Source organism: Callorhinus ursinus, unplaced genomic scaffold (assembly GCF_003265705.2).
Source record: "Callorhinus ursinus isolate GAN/ISIS: 27379988/994484 unplaced genomic scaffold, GSC_fseal_2.0 scaffold12, whole genome shotgun sequence".
In the NCBI taxonomy this organism is placed as follows: domain Eukaryota; kingdom Metazoa; phylum Chordata; class Mammalia; order Carnivora; family Otariidae; genus Callorhinus; species Callorhinus ursinus.
The window spans coordinates 72,216,417-72,236,943 of NW_027397074.1; the positions used below are offsets into that span (position 1 = coordinate 72,216,417).

At 38.4% G+C, this 20,527-nt stretch overlaps 1 protein-coding gene across 3 annotated transcripts in view; it reads left to right on the forward strand.

The window, feature by feature from the left end:
- Nucleotides 1-20,527, forward strand: part of EXOC4 (exocyst complex component 4) — a 728,355-nt gene that overhangs the window by 324,633 nt on the left and 383,195 nt on the right. For all 3 annotated transcript variants that reach the window (XM_025854871.2, XM_025854873.2, XM_025854872.2), the window contains exon 10: nucleotides 18,414-18,510. In XM_025854871.2, the coding sequence (XP_025710656.1) occupies nucleotides 18,414-18,510 (97 nt within the window). The remainder of the gene's footprint in view (nucleotides 1-18,413; nucleotides 18,511-20,527) is intronic.

Consider the following 20,527-nt stretch of genomic DNA (forward strand, 5'->3'; position numbering starts at 1 on the left):
GCCCTTGTGAGTCCGGGCTAAACAAGCTGCTCGGGTTTGCTCTCAGGAGCTTTTGTTTCCTGCAAGCTCTCGGTAGAGCTTTGGAGGACCAGGGTGAAAATGGTGGCCTCCCAATCTCCGCCTGGAGGAGCCGAAAACTCGGGGCCCCGCTCCTCAGTGCACCCCCAGAGAAAAGCAGTCACTCCTGTGTCCCCGGTTTCCCACCGCGCTGCGTGCTCACCCGGCCTGTGACCGAGCGTTTCTATCTCTGGCACCCGACCCCGCACGGAGTCTCCAAACCCAGCAGATCCCTGCGGTGCGCTCCCGCGCTGCTCCTCCCCGGGAAGGAAGGGGAGTCTCCCTGGTTCTGCCACTTGTTGGGTCCCTGCTGGAGGAGCAGTGGCCCGACTGGGCCGCAGATCACAGTTTATGGCCACCCCGAGCTGAGAGCCCGCGCCTCGGCTCCGTCTCTGCAGCCGGCTTCCCCGCTCCGATACCTGGGAGCTCTGCTGCACTCAGGCACCCCCGGTCTTTCTGTGACCCCGAGGGTCCTGAGACCACACTGTCCCGCGAGGGTTCCACCCCCCGCTTAGCCACTGGAGTGATGTCCCTCAGCGGAGCCAACTTCTAAAAGGTCCGATTTTGTGCTCCGCGGCTCTAGCACTTGCCAGAAGCAGCCGACGGAGGCCCCTCCCCCTCTGTCTATCCTCCCGAATATCGCCTCGGATTCACTTCTCCGCACGTCCTACCTTCCAGTAAGTGGTCGCTTCTCTGTTCAGAGAGTTGTTGCTACTCTCTTCTTCCGTCTCCTGTTGAGTTCGTAGGTGTTCAGAATGGTTTGATCCCTATTCAGCTGAATTCCTGAGACCAGACGAAATCTAGGTCTCCTACTCCTCCGCCATCTTGCTCCGCCCCCTACCCTGTTGTTTTTTTATGCCTGAGAATAAAATGATGACTTGAATCTGCATTCCTCTGAGGATTTGACTCTTAGAGCTTCTTCCTAGTGGGGATTAGCGAAACACATAGCTGTTTCTAGGTTATAATAACTATCATTTATACTGTGCTTTATAAGAATTTTACAAAAACCTTCACACGCATACTTTTATTTGTTTATAACTTTTTGAGAGCAGAGTTTTATTTTTTTATAGACAAGTAAACAGAGGTTGGAAAATGTTAAATGCCTTGGCCAAGGAGAGACACAGAGAGGAAGTGGTGAAACTGGAATTTGAATCCAGATCTTTCTGACTCCAGAAACTCGAGTAATTCTCTTAAACCTGGGGTCTCTGGTCTTAAGGTGGTCTGTGTACTCCTGGAATTATTTATAAAATTTTGTCTTCGTGTATATCTGCATTTTTCTGAGGAGAAGAGCCACAGTTCAGATCAGATTCCGAAAGGCTTTTGTGACCTCACCAAAGGTGAAGAACCATTACTGTGTTACCTGCATCTCTGAAGGGTTATTCCACAGGAAATTATTTGGAAATAGAATCTTCAATAAATAGAAGATTTGGCTTTAATATTTCCTTCCTGTAGAGACACAGCTTTCATTGAGATTTATGTCATAGGACAAAGATACCTTTCTCTAGGCTGAATCAGCTGACTGTATTATAAGAATATGTAATAAACATCTTACAGTTTTAGACCTAACCAGGTATCTCTCTCTCTCTCTCTGTCTCTCACACACACGGTATATATTTTATGCTCTCTCAATATATTTTTTCATTCTTTTTAAATTTTAAAAGTTAGAAATTTGTTAGTTTCATAAACAATAGGATAATAAATTTTGAACAAATAAATTTGGTGTATGGAACTTGTCTTACTACTTTATTGTCACACCTCATTAAATAATACTGAATTTATGTCAGAGTTTAATGTGTGCTATCAATTCCCTTTGGTTATTTTGAGTGGGGCTGAATTTTCATTCATGTAATAAGCTTAAAATGTGTTCTAGGACTCTTAGGTTATTAGCTTTAGATTGGGGGAACTCTGTTTGAAATGCTTAGAAGAAGACTAAAGTGGGTACAGATGTAGGAACATTTGTTTTCCTGCATATGGGAAGTTGAAGAATGTCCAAGTTGTTTATCTATTTTCTCTGTAAAATAAAAATAATTTTCTCTATAAGGTCATCTGTTAGAGTTAAGGAGAAAGTCATGTGGTGAAGATTTGAGAGTGGAGGAATTCTGTAGACAGTGGGAGAATGAATTTTCTAGAGAAATGTAGTTGATTTGCGGGGTAGTGCTGAAGGGCTCATTTTGGTTAGCCATTACACCTTGTTTGGTGATTCTCTACAGCAGTGGTTGATGAAAACCCAGAGAAGGCAGGTATGCAGGCTTCCCCGTGGTTGGCTTTTACCAGACTGGTGTGACGTAAAGGACAGAAGGATGAGTGATGCTATTGGCAAGGGTGTTCCTTATATTACACGTGATGAGCTCTTTGTTGAAGGATAAGGAAAGTGAAAAACCTTGAAAGGTGATGAAATGGGAGAAAGGTAAAGGGCCTGTAGATTAGAAGTCAGGATGGAGTCAGGATGGTGTGAGGAGAGTGGTAAATGTGTAGTTAGAGCAGTAACAGATCGTAGTTAAGTCCAGGTTGGCTCTGAGGGAGTGAGTGGTTGTCACAGGTTGGGTTCTCCAGAAGCAGACGCTGAGACAGAGTCAGTAATATGCAAGGTATCTTTTGGGAGTAACCACCTATGAAAACACGTGAGCGGAAGTAGGGTTTAGCAGAAAGAAAAGTCAAATTGGAGGGCGGGGGGGGTACTCCTTAGAGCCTAGGCCAACCCAGCAGAGATCAGTGGAGTAGATCTTACCCATCAGAATTGTCTTGCATTCAGCTGAAATAGCTGGGACTTAATACTCCTGCTTAGCTTAGTCACTGGATGTGGGCCTCCAGAGCAAAGGCTCCCTGTGGCTAAGGCAGACCCTAGAGTGACTGATAGGTGGAGACTGTATGCTGGATCGTCCATATCTGTGTTGACCACAGAGGCCGAGGTAGAATGAAAGAGGTCACTGGTGATGAGAATGTCAAAGCTTTTAGAGGACTCTTTTGGGCCCTAAATATGAATGTTGAGGTCATCATGCTAGATACTGGATTGTGAATCAGGAGCTGAAGTTAGTAAGTGGTAGCAAAAGATAGGATGAAACAGCACAATGGGATGGGCCGTAAAGTATCAGTATTTTTAAAAAAATATGTATTATTATTCAAGTGCTGGAGGTACAATGGTCTGGAAGCTGCTTTGGGATGCCACCCAATCTAGATTTTCAGTTCTCCTGCCTATGCAAGAGGAAATAACCAACACTTTAGAAACCTATGGAGAAATGATGTTCACGGGAGAAAACCAGGGGACAATAAATAGTGAGGGGTTTTGGAGATTGAAGACAAGTGAGATCCGAATGAGGAGCAAGGAAATTCAGGGTACTATGAGGGATAGAAATGGTTAGTTACTATTCAAGGAGACTGATTGGCCAATGACACAGGAATGAGAGATGTGGTAGGCTTTGGGTATAGTGACCAGAGCTTCTGTCACCCTTAGCTTGGTTGGTGGTGGTCCCAGAAGCTGCAGACTCTGTGTGCTGCTTGGCAGAGAGAATTGAAGAAGGCAGTCCAGAGACTGCTTTGGAGAAGATTCATGAGACGTTTTGAAGCAAGACTTTGTCAGGATAAAAATTAGGGAGAGGGTTGTGTTAGAGATTACTCTGGGTCTTTAAAACATGATCTTCTTATATTCGCATTAAATCCCATCACTCCCTTCTCCAGATCTTTAACAGCTTCCTCTTATGTTTAGGATAAAAAACCTGTTTCCCCCAGCATAACCTCCCAGGCCCTTGTGACCTGGCTCTGCCTAATTCCCCTGACAGTTAACTCTTCTTCCTCACTAGCCTTCTAACACTGAACTTTTTTCATTGCCTCCAAAGGGCCTCTCTCTTTGCTGCCTCAGGACCTTCACACATGCTCTTCCCTTTGCCTAGGACACTCCTGCCTCTACTCTTTCCAGACCACCTCCTTCTCATCCTTCAGGCTCTGTGTTAATGTCACTCCCTCAGAGAAGTTTTGTCTGTCCTTGGGGTAAATTAGTCCCTAATAGATACTGTGGGATTATTGTTAAATACATAGAGAGGTATCATGGTCTCTCCTGCCAGTCTGTTCCAGTCTCGTAACACAGAAGACAATTTGTAATTATGTATTTCTGTGATCACTTCAGGTCTTATCTCAATATAATACGGTCAACTTCGGAAGGATAGAGGTAGGGCCTTTGACCATTTTTTTTCCTGGTACCTAGCATGGTGCCTGGCATGCAGCTGGCTTGCTGATAATTGCTGAATGGTGAATGTTTGGTGCATCTCTACAATATTATGCAATCTTTAATACTTACGTTCTTAAAGAATATTTAATGACTTGGGAAAACACCCAGAATAGAGTGGTAGGAGCAAAAAGCTAGCTCAGACATTTATATACATGTGGTTTCAGTGTTTCATGTGTATGTGTGTGGTTAGTGGGTATTCTCTGTGTAATGTCTTTCTCAGAATTATATCATCATGGCCAGATTTCAGAAACTTAGTTTTTTATAGGTTTGCAGTTGCTTGTATATAGAAATATATGCTTTCTACTGACTAAATTTATTATTTAAATGATTTTACTTATATCTTATATCTCATTTTGCATGCCAGGGAAGGGTTTACTGAGAAGGACATAGTTGAGTGGGGACTTGAAGGAGGTAAGGGAGGAGTCCACATAGATCGTGGGGAAGAGTATTGACAAGTGGAGCAAACAGGAGGAACAGAGGCCCCAAAGCAGGTGTGTGTATGGTGTCTTCACAGAAGAGCAGAATGAGACAGGGAAGGAGAGGTAGGAGATGAACCCAGAAAATTACAGGGACAGATCTCATGGACTCTTCTATCTAGGTCATTGCAAGGAGTTCAGATTTTACTCGAAATGAGATAGGAAGCAGAGCATTTTGGAGAGGGGAGTAATTGGATTATCCTTACTTGTATTTTAACAGGATTACTCTGTCTTATATATTGAGAATTCCCTGAAAGGTGGCAGGGAGACCAATTAAAAGACCAGATGGTGGTGGCTTAGAAAGTGGTTTGCAAAGTACTTGGACTCTGTGTCTTGAAGGTTGAACTGCTAGGATTTGCTGGTGATGGGATGAGAGGCATGAACAAAACAGAAGAGTTGCAGACATGAGCAACCAGAGGTTCATGTTGCTCTTACTACTGCCAGGACCTCGTGCGGAACCTGTACATGATTGGCACTTCATCAATATTTGCTGAATGTATTTGAATTTAATCCGCCTCCCATATTTTTTGTTCTGTCTCTCTTTAGTTCTCTACAGTTGGAGTGGTGCTTGATTGTTTGGGTTAAAAAAAAAAATGTTTACACTGAAGCTGTGTCTACAGACCATTACTTTACACTAAGTTGCTTTGTCTAGTATCTTCAGAGCCTTTTTGTTAGTAACCTCTGCCCCTCTCTGGTCCCCCCTCAGCTGAATTGACAAGTCATTCTTTTGTGCATTCTTAACAAAAGCCTTGTCTATATTTTAGGCTTTTGAACAACAGCATTTAAAAAGCAAATTTACTGATCTTTGAAGAAATACAAAAGAAATGTACTTTTCCAGGAAGAAAGTTGTAGCAAGAATTTTATATGATGTATTTAGAAAATGTTGATAAGTAGCTCCTTTGTTATGTGATTGAATCACTGTTTTTTCTCAGCCCAAGGGAGAATTGACTTACCTAATGATACCAATAATACCAATTATGCCAATATTAGGAGTTCTGTATTACATGTTACTTTGGTCAATCTGTTTTCTTGTATTATTAATATCAGGCTACTTTGTAGAGGATCAGTGTCGTATTTTCTCTACCAAACAACCGTAACTTCACATGCCTTCCCATGAATTTTATTATGCTTATGTAAGTTGGTTTTCAAACTAAAGAGTAGTACTTCTATCAACATTCTTGTGGAATGCTGTATTTTAATTATTTTGCTGTATCTTATAATAGCTTTGTCTCTAACTTTTGGTGTGTTCCTTTTCATACCACAATGAAAGCATGAACTTCTTGAGGTCATGGACTGTGTCTGTTAGTTAGGTTTATATCATCATGAGTCCACTCCTAGGCACCAAGATGCTGAGTTCCTAATTATTAGATTGTATTAAATTAAATCGTGTTTTCCTATTAAATACATTTCTGTCAGAATTGCAGTTTTGAAAACCATCAATTATAGTGATTTTTGTAAAGTTCTGATACCTGGTTTGGGGTGAATTATTAAGAAACATTTTAGGTTAAAATTGCACAGACACGACATGAATTTTGCCCATTTTATTTCTCAGCATTGGGTAATTCTTGTGATAATCAAGGCAGGATCTAAGATGCTTCTCATAAAAGAAGGAGAGCATAGATAATCATAATTAGATGGTATAAAAATGTCAGCCCAAAATGATACTAATTATTTTTTCCTGAAGCATAACTAATATCCCAAAGCAAAAATGCAGTTCATTCTCATTTAAAATCCTGTTAGAATTATTGCATATGGTATCTCAATGATTATAACAATTGGCATAAATTTCTCCTTGATAAAGGTGCTACTATGTTATGCTATACGGTATCAGAAAATGTAAATAAAACCTATTAGAATATATTCCAAAGGACATTTTATGATCTAAGAAATAAAAATTCATAGATGGAAAGTTTTCTCAAGAGTATACTATCTGGTTCATTCTCTTTATTTTATTGATAAAAAATAAAATAGAAGCCTCAGAGAGGTTAAGCAACTTTCTTGTTGCCAGAAAATTACTTGATACCAAAGTTAGAGAACTTCAATTCTTAACATTTGATTATAATCTATATCAAATTGCATTTTATTGTATATCATTTATTTCAGTATATCACATTAACTGATAACATTTAAGGAAAAGTTGTATTATTTTTATTGTTTATTTTTTGTATTTGTAATGATTATCTTAGGATAACTATGATAACTGATTAAAAACAAATAACAAACAGTAATCGGGATATCTGAATATAATCCAAAGATGCTTGTACCGGAAAAATTTAATTCAGAGGGGAAATTGTTTGTAGACTATTCTGTAAAGAATATTTTGTGTGGAGACTTCTCTTTCTAGCAGTATGACTGGTATCTTTGCTGATCTGCCCATGAAAAAATTTAAAGTGTTGGGTGAAACATTTAAAAATGTGTTAAATAGCTTTGATGGGCTGGCAAGAAAGTTAGGATTATTGGAAGCAAAAAACGGACTGCAGAGAGATATTGAGAAAAGGACTTCCAAGCCAGTCTTTACTTGAAAATACTTGCCAAAGCCAAGTGAACTTGCAAGGCACAGAATAGGAACAAAACCCAGAACCTACCCAACCTGGGTAGTCTAATAGAGTGTTACCCCCAAACTCCGTATAGAGCGCAAGGGTCATCTAGAAATACCATCCCTTTCCCCATAATTTTCCCACCTCCTGGTAAGGGACTGAAAGAAAATTGGTCACCTTGGCATAGACTGAAAGCAGGGAAAATCCCTAGAAAAACCAGGTTTGTTGCCAAAACAAACATCCTCTGGTTCATGTGAGAAAATTTTAAAGTGAGACTTCAGTTTAAAATGGGTTGCAGTTTGGTAATTCTATTAGGTCAACTAGCAGAAGTGATTGTTAATGTATTCTCATGGTACCTACCTTTAAGCCAGTCCTCCAAGAATTGTTACAGATAAATTTCTAAGAAATATGAACTTAAATAACACACACACATGCACAAATACATATGCAAATAAATATGATACATATGATACACGATACATAAAGAAAAAAGAATCTAGGAACAAGATTCAACAGAGGTGGAAGACAAAAGAATTAAGTCAGCAAAGATATTCAGTATTACAGTTATGAGACACATAATATTGGCTTATCTAACAGTATTATTTTAATCAATAACTTTTTGCCATAATGACTCCTGCATGTTAAGTCATTTTCTTGCCTTATTGTAGTGTCTATTTTTAATGGCTGTGTCATATTCCAGTTATACGTACATACATACACATACATACATGCGTGTTTGTATCACTTATGTATATGTTGAGATATGTGTGGATTTATAATCAGTTCCCTGTTAATTTTGCATTTTAAGTGACTTTTTAAAAGTTTAAGATACTGTTCTATGATAAACATTCTTGTTGCCAATTTTTTTCTTTAAAGATTTTATTTATTTGACAGAGAGCTAGCAAGAGCAAGAACACAAGCAAGGGGGAGTGGGAGAGGGAGAAGCAGGCTTCCCACCGAGCAGGGAGCCCGATGATGTAGGGCTCGATCCCAGGACCCTGGGATCACGACCTGAGCCAAAGGCAGACGCTTAACAACTGAGCCACCCAGGCGTCCCTCTTGTTGCTGAATCTTAAATTCACCTATGATGGTGTTTTTTTTTATTGGGGATGGGAGGAAATGCCAAGAACTGGGATTATGGGGTTAAGTAGTATGTAAAATGTTAACATTAAAGGTTATTTGCTTTTTAACCATCATGACTGATAAAATGGAGAATAAAAATTTTGAGAAGTGCACGGTGGAAGCATGCCAGATGAATGTGGAAGAAATAAGATTGGAAAAATTCACTACTTTTTGGTTTGGTTTGGGTAAAAAAAAAAATGTATTAGGCATTGTAGAGCTGCAGGGGATGGGCAGTCTGGATGGATTAAAACACTATTTTTTTTAAACTTTTTTTTTTTTTTTTGCTGAACATAGGGCATGCACAATCCTATGTTATGCTCTATTTATGTAGAAACAGAAAAAAAAAAAAGCCCCTGCCAGCTGTACTTTTGAGTGCTCATCATGTCATAGCTCATGCTTAGCTGGCTTGGAAGACCAATTTTAATGCTATGAGAATATTCCAAGAGCTGTTGCCTAGAGTGGCTGGAAAGTTGACTGTTGCTGATTAAACCTAAAGAGTGACTATGGGTTTGCTGGTAAAGTTATTTAAAGCCACCTGTGCCTTAGTCATCCAGATGCTTCCAATGAGCCATGAAATAATGCTGTTTCTGTTTGGATGCCAGCACTCATTATCTTTGTCAGTAAGCTAAATGCCATGGTTTGCAACTTGTATTTTGACTCTAAATTTGTCTTTAAGGAGACCTTTATCTGTCTTACTTCTTACAGTCATTTTGGGTTATTATACTTTCTACCTGTCACATCAAGCCCTTCAAAATAATTTCTTTCTACCTTTGGGCATTCTCAGATTTAAGCATATATCTGAGCGTGGAGATGGTGACAGCATTTAACAATACCACTTCATCTATATGACCTAGTGTATCTGTGCATCCGTCATTTCCAGAGGCCTGGGCCTCATTGTAGACCATTTCACAGGCAAAATAAGATTGATGGACTCAGTCTGTTTTCAGCTTGATGCTTATCTGCACCATAAATCCACCACTCAGCTGGCAAGACATCATTGGAAGACTCCTGACTAGTCCAGCATACATGTTAGGTCAGCACTGAGATGGGCTCATCTGATTAGAGAACTTCGCTGCATTCTGTCATCCTTCATATCACTCTTGGCTTTATTTTAACAAGAACTACTGAGCAAACAGTAAACTCTTCAGCAATCTGAAACTTGAGTGAGGAGAGAATCTTCATTGTCAGTTTTAATCATGGTTGATGAACCAGCACCGACACTTAGTTGAAACACTATAGATAGCATAGAGCGTTTCCCAGTTGTACCAATTTCCAGAGGCTTCTGCCCTGCCATCACTTGTTACACTAGTAATGCTTCCTCAATGATCCTTCAAAACAGACAGGGCCACCCCTACAAGAGGCAGGGGGAGATTTCGGGTTGGGGGCAAAGGGTTTTTCTAGAGAACAAACTACTCATACTTCCTTTGTGTGCTGCTCATCACATACCACCTCCACCCCCCCCACTCCCAGTGCCACCCAGACACAGGTTTTCTTCTAAATAATTAGTTTATTAAAGAAAATAACAACAATGGACATTAGGGTGTAGACTGTTTGGAAAACAGTCTGCCAGTTCCTCCAGATGTTAAAGATAGAGTTACCATATGATCCAGCAATTCAAATTCTAGGTATATATTGAGAATTGGAAACCTATGTCCACACAGAACTTGGATGTACATGGATGTTCATAGAAACGTTGTTCATAATAGCCCAAAGCGAAAATACCCAAACGTTCATCAGTTGCTGAAGAGATAAACTAACTGTGGTATATACATACATTGGAATACTAATCGCCTTAAAAAGAAATGAAGTACTGATAAATGCCACAACATGGGTGTACACTGAAAACATGCTAAATGAAAGAAATCAGATACATGATAAGTAAGGGAGAGGACTCCAGCTTCCACACATGAGAATCTTTGAGCTAGATATACCTGGCTTGCCTCTAAAACCTATTTAGTAGATTCAAGATAATTCAAACTAGGGAATCTGTTAAACAGTGGAAGGAGAAGAAAGAATCAATGCAGTCTCCTTATGTAGCCTTAAAATAAAGTGAGTTGGAGGATAATGTCACTAAGATAAGAATGCTTCTCAAAAACGGTCAGTTAAAGTTCCCTTGTGCCTTATTGATCAACCATTTAAAAATATGCACGCAGTGCCTGTGGATCCTCTGGTAATTGGCTCATATCTTACATTTTGCTCTTCGTAGAGCATGCCATTTCAGACTCCATTAGAGAAACGGTCAGTCCTGTTACTAATGGAGCCGCCTTTGACTTATGCTCACGGAAGAGCTCCAGGTGAATACATTTTACTGATGGCTTAGAGTGAGCTATTATTAACCTTAAAATTTTTTCTTTCTTTTTCTTTCTTTCTCTCTTTCTCTCTTTCTTCCGTTCGTTCTTTCTTTCGTTCCTTGTCATTCCATCTTCCAAAACATCATTGAATTTATTGTTAGGAAGATAATTAAGGATTTTTCTTTCTTGTTTTGTTTTGTAAGCCAAGACACCACCCCAGAATAATAGCTTATTATAAAATTCACTTGTTATTTGGGAGCTAGAATGTATTCAATTTTCAAACTATAAAAGAATATGATTTTTATTTCTATTTCTTTATAAAAATTATTTCATGGTGAAACAACACTGTTAGGTTACCAAAAAATAATTATTTCATGGTCTTTAGCCAAACATCGGGAGAGAGGGTCTTACTTGAGGCAAAACTTGGATGAGGTATTTGCTTCCTAGCAGGCTGCTCACATTGAGATTCCAACAGACATAAGGTACTGCACGTTCATCTGCTGTCCTCCGTATACTTGAAAACATGGACTGTTTGTCTCACAATAACCTGTCATTAGGCCGTGTCTAATTTAGATCCTCTTTCTGTACATTATGCTCTATACCTACGGGTGACACAAGAAAGGGACCAAAAGGAGCTTCCCCTTTTTCCTCAGGGCTGAGGTCCTTGAACTGTCCTTTATTTTTTTCCTTTCTCATTCTCAGCCCACCTCCAAACTTTGCTACTCCCTAATTCTTTACTACCAAACATCTAACTTACTGTTTCGCCCCACCCCATTTCTAACTCAGGGGAGGGCTTCATGGGGTGTCCACAGGGAAGGCAAGGAAAGATACAATTCTAAGCCTGTCCCTGTCTAAATACAACCTCCATTCCTTTTCAGTCTTCTCTCACTCCGACTTCAGCCATCAGTATTCTTATCTGAGAGAAACCCCTACATGTCAGCTTGCATTGCCTTATTGTCAGTCAAGTCTTTTCCAAGTCTCATTTATTTCTTATCAAGCCTTGACCCATCTGTGGTCAATCATCTGACTTTCTTATCAGAATCTTTGACTCCTTTTCCCCTGTTCTTTTGCTACAACCACCTAGTAAATCCTCAACTCTCACTCTCAGAGTCTCTCTTCTCCACTCTTATTTTTGCTCTAGAATATTCCATAATAATATGGTGCTGCTACAAATTGCAGTAATTTTCTCTCCCCTGGGCCCTCAGCAGTGTGGAAGGATTATCAAGAAATCCATCAGATGTAACAGTAAAAGACAAAGCAAGGGAGAGTTAGTGGAATTTTCTTAAAAAGGGTAAGCAGAAAAAAATGGGCTTCTGTCAGTATTTTGGGTATTGATACAGGCATACTCTCCAAAGTTCCCTCCCTGAAGGGCTGGACCCTGTCTTGTCTTCCTACCTGCATGTTCCTGGGCCTCCAAAGAGCCCTAGCCAGTAGTTTGGAGTTCAAGGGGTCATTATACCCTGCCCTGGCTAGTCAGGAAAGATGGGGAAAAGTAAAATTAGTTCTCGTTCTTGCTGCTGGGACTATATTAGAGAGGAAGCGTTCTTTCTGGCCTCAGTTGGACCATTAAATGTTTTCCCCCCAGAATCATTGTTTATATGATGGCTTTATCTACAAAATGTTGTTTTTTTCAGGCTCCACTTACATTTTAGATCCAAGAGGCTTTTTGTGCATTGACTTGGATAACCAACTGTTGTATTTAGTGTTGATTCCATAGAAAATGCATTTAATGTGTCAGACAACCATAAAATCAGGGTTTACTGTTCCCTGGTTTAGAATTTTCCTGTATTACCCATCATCTGTGTCATTTTTTTTTCAACCCGTGAATTTCTTGGAACATAAAGTGATATTAAGTGCATTGTAGTGTATATATAGTTGAGGAAAAATAGTTTAAATACTGACCCTGCCATTTGTGATTTTGATTTTGAGCAAAACTCTGTACTCCTCCTCCCATGCCCATGAGCCTCCATTTCTTCATCTCTGTGTTGGGTAATAATATTACAGGGCTATTACTAGGATTAAGTGAGATATTTTATGTGAAGTGTCCAGCACAGTACTGGGTTCCTGGTAGATGTTTAATAAATGTGAGCCCCCCTCCGGCCTCTTGACCTTCTTCCTGCGTACTCTGTCTAATACTTGACACCTGTCTTAACTATCTACACAGTACAACATTAGAGCTGCCCAGGAATAAAATGTAATTGAGCAGAGAAACATAGACAAGGCATTTACTCCTCTTACGGTGGGGATAACTATTTTGTTTCTACTTGGGAGATTGTTTTCTACAAATAATATCTTATTAGAATTTTTCAGCATTTTACTGAAACATGCATTCCTTACTTAGCATACTTTATGCAAAACACAACTGCTGTTTGTTCGTAAGTGGTCTGTATTTAGAATTTACTCGATCTGAAAGGGACATTAGCATTTTTTCCAGTTTGTTCATTTGTTTATTCATATATTCATTCAACAAATACTTACTGAATGCTTATGATGTGCCAGAAACTATTCTAAGCACAGGAGATACATCCATGAACAAAATTATATTGTTGTTAATAATTATAGACTTGATGTGAGTTGAGTCCAGAAGATGATCCTTTCCTTGAAGAGGTTTATTGCCAAGATTTCCTTCCCAGATCCGACAGCAACTTACCATGAGAAGTAGAATGTTACCACCAATCTTGATTTGCTTGAGTTCACCATAATAGTAAGTTATTTGAGGGTAAGAATAAGTATTGTACTTCTCTTTTCTTCCTAATCTAGTACCAAACCCCAAGTTCATAGATAGATAGCCCCTAGTCACAGGTTGGGTGGTGGTGGTGAACACAGCAACAGCATTAAGTCTTAATGATAATCTGTGCTTTTGAATGGGTACTTGCTAAAGAACTTAATCTAAAAGAACAAGGTGACAGCTGTGAATTCAGGGAATTCTTAGACCATTCAGTAGGCTCTTAGAGCTATTTAAAGACCCTATTTATTGATAGAATCAGAATGCATTTTCATAATCCTTTGAAAGTGTTTATGAAGCAAAATATTTGCTGTAAAAAAAAATCATCTTCACTGTGGTTCTTTACAATGTGAAAGGGCCATGTTGAAATCCAGGCCATATTAAACATGTCAGATAAGGTATGCTGTTTTTTGTGGGTCAACCCAATTGAGCATCAGACTCTATACTGTCTTCTTCTAAGCACTTGCACAGACAATTCATAATCTTTATATCTATAATTTAATATTGGTTATTTTTATTCTGTCATGCTGTAAGTGTTCTCAGTAATTTTCTAACCTTTCACTGCAGTAATCCCCCCAGATAAGACAGACATATTCTAACTGCTCCTGTTAATGATAGTGACTCATACAACACTGCCTGAAGTAGCAAGAATAACATTCTGTAAACTGGATCTTTTGTGCTTTAGTTTATGTTCCAGTGATTTTGTGTGTGTGTGAGATCAGGTAGATCCTTAACTGCTTGGTCATTCTAATGAGAAAAGTAGACCATTTATTTGAGATATACTGGGTGTCAAACAGTGTACTGAATCCCCAGGAGTATGTTATCACCACAGGTCTTTGAAAGAGTTAATTTCAGTATGTATTTTATAAATGGGAAAGCTAAAGCTCAGAAAATTTAAATAATTCTATCACACTTCCAGTATTAAGTAGCAATCTGGGGTCTGACACCGATCTTAGTGATTTTTCCCACTGTCCCCTAGACCTGTCAGTGAGGACGTTTGTTTCATTTCTCAGGCTGTGGTTTTCTTTTTCTGTTTTATTAAAATGACTATATTCATTGTAAATGACATCAAATTCCAGTTGGGAAGAATCAAGGAAGAAATAAGTTGAGGAGCTAATGACTTCTGTGTGAATGAATTATCCAAGAAAGGCCTAGTTTGTGAGCCCTGATATGCTGTCATCACAGCAGTCCCTGCGTGGCCTCCGTGCCTCTTGCCAGGTGTCTGCAAGAGCCTGTCAAACCATTGTCCTCATTGTTAGAAACTGAAATAGGACTGGGGCATTTCCTCTCCTTTCTGCACAAGCTGTATTCTACTTGTAATACAACTGTCAGTTTCCTTTTCTTTCCAGCCATCCATCATCATTCAGCATTTTTTCTAGTGCTTATCACCCGGCCTCTGACAGCTGAGATCAGACTGTAAGCATAATGAATGAAGGTGAAGGAGATGCTCTGGCCCGTGCGTGCTCTTCCTGGGATGGAACATGTTCCCCCGGAACGCTCGTGACAGCCGCTCCCAGATTACTTGATTACGGGAAGGCAGATGAGAGGCGAGTTTTGTTTCTCGCTCAGAATTTTGAAATGCTAGACTAAATCTCAGAGGATTCGACACTCGGACCATATGGTCTTCAGCCATGGTCTTTACTTTTGGTTCTGACCTGTGTATTTTCAAGAATATTTTCCCTGGCTTGGTGCTGATATTGGTACTTGAGTAAGCTGGATTTGGACTTGTAGTAAAGAGGAAATCTCATCAAATGCAGGGTAGGTGGGGTTTGCGATGGGCCTGGAAGCCTATAATGAGCCTCCTGTAGGAGGAATTTTGGTTGGGGGTTGAGGTATTCCTGCCCGAAGTTTACTTTTTGTTCAGTTTAACCCCACTCTGTAAAGCAGTAGTCATCTTTCTGGAGCTAACAAGGAACAAATGCAACTATTATTTAGTTTCCAGCCAGATGCTAGCACTCATCCTTCCTTTTCACAGCCAGATCTTCCTCTTGCTGCCATTTCTCACAGCCCATGGCCCTTATTTTTGGTATTGTATCTTTTGTTATCTGTGTTCCCTATATGATTGTCATCAACAAATGTTTATTAAGTGCACCTGTTACCTGTAAGGCTCTGGGGATACAAAGGGGATTGCTTGTGTTTGTTAGGTCTTTGACAGTTCCCAAAGGACTTGCACATATACTCTCTCATCTAATTCCAATGACATTCTACTAAGGTCTCCATTTCTTCCTTCATTCAGCAAATGTATGCTTTTAGAACCACTTTCCAGGAAGTTCCATTCCAGGTAGGGAAATGTTACATAAGCATTAGAAAACAAGTGACAATACAGGTGACCGATGTTGAGGTTATTTTATATAAAATCGCTGCTAATGGAATTGTGGACATTAGGAGAGGGCCATTCAACAGTTTAAGGCTAGACCTGGTGCCTAAAGAAATGGTCGGAGCAGGGCAGGGCCCTCCAGATGGAAGCCCGGTGTGGAGCAGGACACCGCGATGCACCCACAGGCAGTGCATTTGGTGTGCCCGAAGCTGCTACTAGTTTGCCTGGAGCTAGGTGCATCAGGTCTGTATATAATACTTGAGTATCTAAAATCATAGAACCTACAAATTTTTAGAAATCATTGGAGATCTTGTAATCTAACTCACATTTGTCCTTAAAAGAAATGCCCATATTCCGTAAATGAATGCATTATATTGTTGTGTATATTTATTTCATAGGAAGTTATTTATGTTGCGCCTGGAGTGCAGAATATAACCTGTTTATTTTCTACACATATACACATGTTTCCTTGGTAATTCAATACTGACTTCGTTGTATGATCTTAGAGAAGTATTGATAAAGAAGATCTGTTTGTTCTGCTCTGTTTGTTTGGAACCATACCATGTGACTTTTAGAGGAGGATTTTATGAAAAGGGTAGTGTTTATGATAGTCTTGATGCTCTCCTTTTGCAAAACCACTGACTTAGCAGAACACTAATATCTCTGGTGCAAATATAGTACTACAAGATGGATTTTTTTTTTCAAATGAGAAAAAATAGCTCATGGTTTTGAATCAAGAGCTGTACATTCCATTATATTTTCTGTTTTTCTTAAGAAAAGCCATGCTGTGATTAGTTGGTAGAAACAACTGATCCAAATGGGATTTGTCTAGACTCTGATGCCTCTGGGAAGTCTTGATGATCCAGGGTATGGATTTCTGAGGCTTCACATGTTTTTATCAGTCAATCTCCAAGATACCTCAGAGACCATTAAGATAGATAATAAATCAAATGAGATTTAGTTGTGTTTGGTATCATGCAAAGAGCTATAATTAGAAAGAAAATGTTGAATTTAAAAGAAAGAAAAATATTTTAAGTGTAGGCTGTCAGAATTTTGAGGAAGCCCAGGAAATAGCATCTATCTTTACTGTCAGATTCCTGAAACATTAAGAAATAACGTAAGTAAGGTAGATGGAAAGTGAAATTCCAACTTTTATACTGGCAAAAGCTAGACTGGAAGATGCGGTCTACTTTGAGAGCCAAATGCGTTTGCTAACCGAACATCAAAATTAGACAAATTTACTCACCCACTTACAGAAAGGACAAGACCACTTCATCCTTCTCTGAACAAAGCAAGAACTTTATTGTTCAACTTTGCAAGACAACACTTACCATCTGCAGGCATTCTGGCTTCTAAAGTGGAATAAGGAGGTTGCTGAGACCTGCATGCTCGGCTTTGTGTTCTCAAATTGACCAGGGGAATTACTTCACTTCCCCTAGAGTGGGTAAAAGACAGAGAGAGGCCAGGGATTACATTAATTTTCATTCTCATAGTAGGTAACGTGAGTAGTGTGTGTGGGAGGGGGAGCATTTCTCCCAGCATACTGAGATACACATTTTTTCACGTTTTAAAGCAGCTGAAATTAGGATGTTATCTTAAGTCAATGGCATCTTCATGGCTGTGGACCAGAAGACAGCCAAAATGAGTTGTTTTGCCTCAGTTTGTGTGAGCTGAGTGGATATTCCTCATACCATGAGCCTTCAGTGTTTCAATTAATGAACCTCTTAAGGATAGGTTGAGGAAAGATTATGAATCGTGGCTGGTATAGGAACACCTTGCCTTTAAATCTTCTGATAGCATCAAGTACATATCAACATTAAACCTTGCAGAATCAGTATCAGCAGTTGGAATAAAATACTAGATACACGCCTTTAAGAAACCCACTTAGTGACACCATTTAGAAAACAAGGATATTGACAACTCTGAGTCATTAAGAAAAGCTGGATTCTGAAAATTATGTAGTTTTAAGAACACCTTAATTTATTTTTCTTATATTTCTGTATTAAATTGTGTGAGAGATTTATGATAAACATCTATTTATTTTAAAAGTCTTAAAGCCTTAAAAAATCTTAAATATTTACTTAAATTATATAACCTACTTGTGTATATTTAAACGGTAAGAAGCTTTTCAATGAGAAAAAAAAAAAAACCCTAGGTAATAAGAAAGCATTGTATAGTTTCATTAGCAGGATTTTTAAAAAAAATTAGTGTTACTTAGTAGTGTATCTTAAAATTGATGGTGTCTTAGATTTGATGAAGTGTGGTCAGGTTAGGTTTATATGGGTCTTTGCTCTAACCGTTACAGCCCTGGACAACCTTGAATGCTACTTCCGCTTTGGGAAAGTTCCACGTGCTGTGCTAAGATGGACACTGGTGATTGTAGATCTAAAAGTTTAACTGGATTTGCCCTACACTGTTTCTTTAAAAACACAATTTATTTTTACTGAGCTTCCATGTTCTCACTCCAGAGTGAAAATGCTGCTCTACAGTTTACGTAACGAGGAAGACTGACTGGATTCCGTCATTCAAAATAATTGTATAGGTTTGAAGGCAACTGTTTTCAATGATAATCCTTCCTGTGATAGGATAACATTCATCTCAATAGCCTTGGTTTATTTTTTTGTAAAAGTTCTAATAAGCTAAATCTGTCTTCTTTTTCCTGAAAGGGGGTCCTGATGATAACTTAATTGAAGGGGGAGGAACCAAATTTGTCTGCAAACCTGGAGCCAGAAATATTACTGTCATATTCCACCCATTACTAAGGTAAGTCGAATCCTATGTACTTACTGAAAGTCATTGTTTTCATTATTTTTCCTGATGTACTGAATGCCAGGAGGTCAGTCAGCATTGAAACAAGTCCTAAATAAATAAATAAATAAAACAAAACAAAAACTTGTTCTATTTTTAGGGCTTCACTATCAAAATTTGTCAATAAAACCAGTAATGTCAACTCTGCTAAGTACCTATTTGTTCTCTGGAGTAATACTCCATAAATACTTTTTTATAATTTTCTTTGTTTCCTACTCCCTGTCCCTGCCCCTCTCCCTCTCTCTGTCATTGTCCCTCCATTCCCTTCTTTATTTCAGGGAGTGGCAACTTATATGGTCCATAAGAGAAATCTAGACTGTCACCTGGTTTTCTTTTTTTTAATAAATTTTTCTTGACACAGTCATGCTCATCTATTTATGCACTGTCCATAGCTGCTCTGTTCTACAATGTTGCAGAATTGAATATTTGCAAGAGAAACCGTGTGGTCTACAAAGCCTAAGATGTTTACTCTTCCTCCCTTTACAGGAAAAAAATGGCAGACCCATGACCTATCTCCCTAATTTATATTAATGACTCAGATATCCTCTGAGGATTGCCAAGTCTTGAAACAAATATGACCTATAAAAACTGAAAGACATTATAGCAGTCATGTATATGCTTTCATATATTAAAGGACAACTCGATGCTGACTAGATTGAAATCTGTTATATTGCTCAGTGGAGCTATGATTATAAAAAAATAAAGATCTGTGATAATTGCATTTTAAAAACTTCTAAGCCCTAAATACCTTTAAAAAGGAACTTTTTGGGAAGAGAGGAAAAGGGAGTTATTCTTCAATGCATCTAAAGTTTTGGTTTTGCAAGATGAAAAATTTCTAGAAACCTGGTTACAAACAATGTGCATATAGTTAGCATTACTGTACTGTATACCTAAAAAAGATTAAGATGGTGAATTATATTTTAAGCATTATTGGCCACAATAAAAAAGGGTACTCTTTGAACATAGATATCCAATATAATATTAATTGTATGTTTTCTTTGCAATGAACCAATACATATTTTTGCTTTTTTCATATAATGGACCAGAAACTCTTGGGTTCATTTAAGGTTAGGTGCCTCAGATCATCACATTAACTTCCTCAGGTAACTTCTGTAATATTTGAGGCATTTGAAATAACAGTTAAGCAAATGCTGCTGAATTGTCCAGATAAATATTGAATATACTTTTCTACAACATAAGCAGTTTATTACTGGAATCATCCTTATCCTACCTTCTCATTAACCAAGACTTACTAAATCGAAATCATTAGAACTAGTTCAATTTAGATCTCTTGCCTAAGCAACAGGTTTAAAAATTGTACGGGAATACTTCACCCCGTTAGTTTTAAATGCAGAAACACACAAATATGTAAATTAAACAACAAAAAAATCCTTTCATGCAATAACAAGAGATTTTTAAAGAAAGCATTATTAATCTTTTGAAAAATCTGTTTTAGCAAACATTTGCAAAAGTAAATCATGTAATTTAGGAATCCTGGAATTAAGAGAATTAAGACTATTCCTCTATAAATTTAGTTGATTTTCTATATAAAACATAAATTACAACATCTAGATTTTCTAGATTAAGTAACAGTGCTCATATTTATTACACCTGACTTTGGTAATTGGTTTAGTATTCACTCTCATCTTCAATTAAATTGATTTCTTCTTAGTTAAAGTTGCTAATTGTTAGGAAAATGGGAAAATACCTTAATCATTATAAGCATCTTCTAATCTAGATTTAATGCCATAATTTACTGCTACGTTACACCATGGAATGGATAAATGTAATTCTTATGCTTACGTTTGTTCCAAAGCATAGAAGAAGACCTTTGAAAGTTTTTTAGCTGTGGATGTTAGTCACTTTTCAGGATATTTTCTTTCTCTGTAAACTTTTTTTTTCCCTTTATAAATGTGAAGTTAGGAGATTGGGGAAGAAAAGTTACCCTCATTTGACAGTTAATAAAATGCAT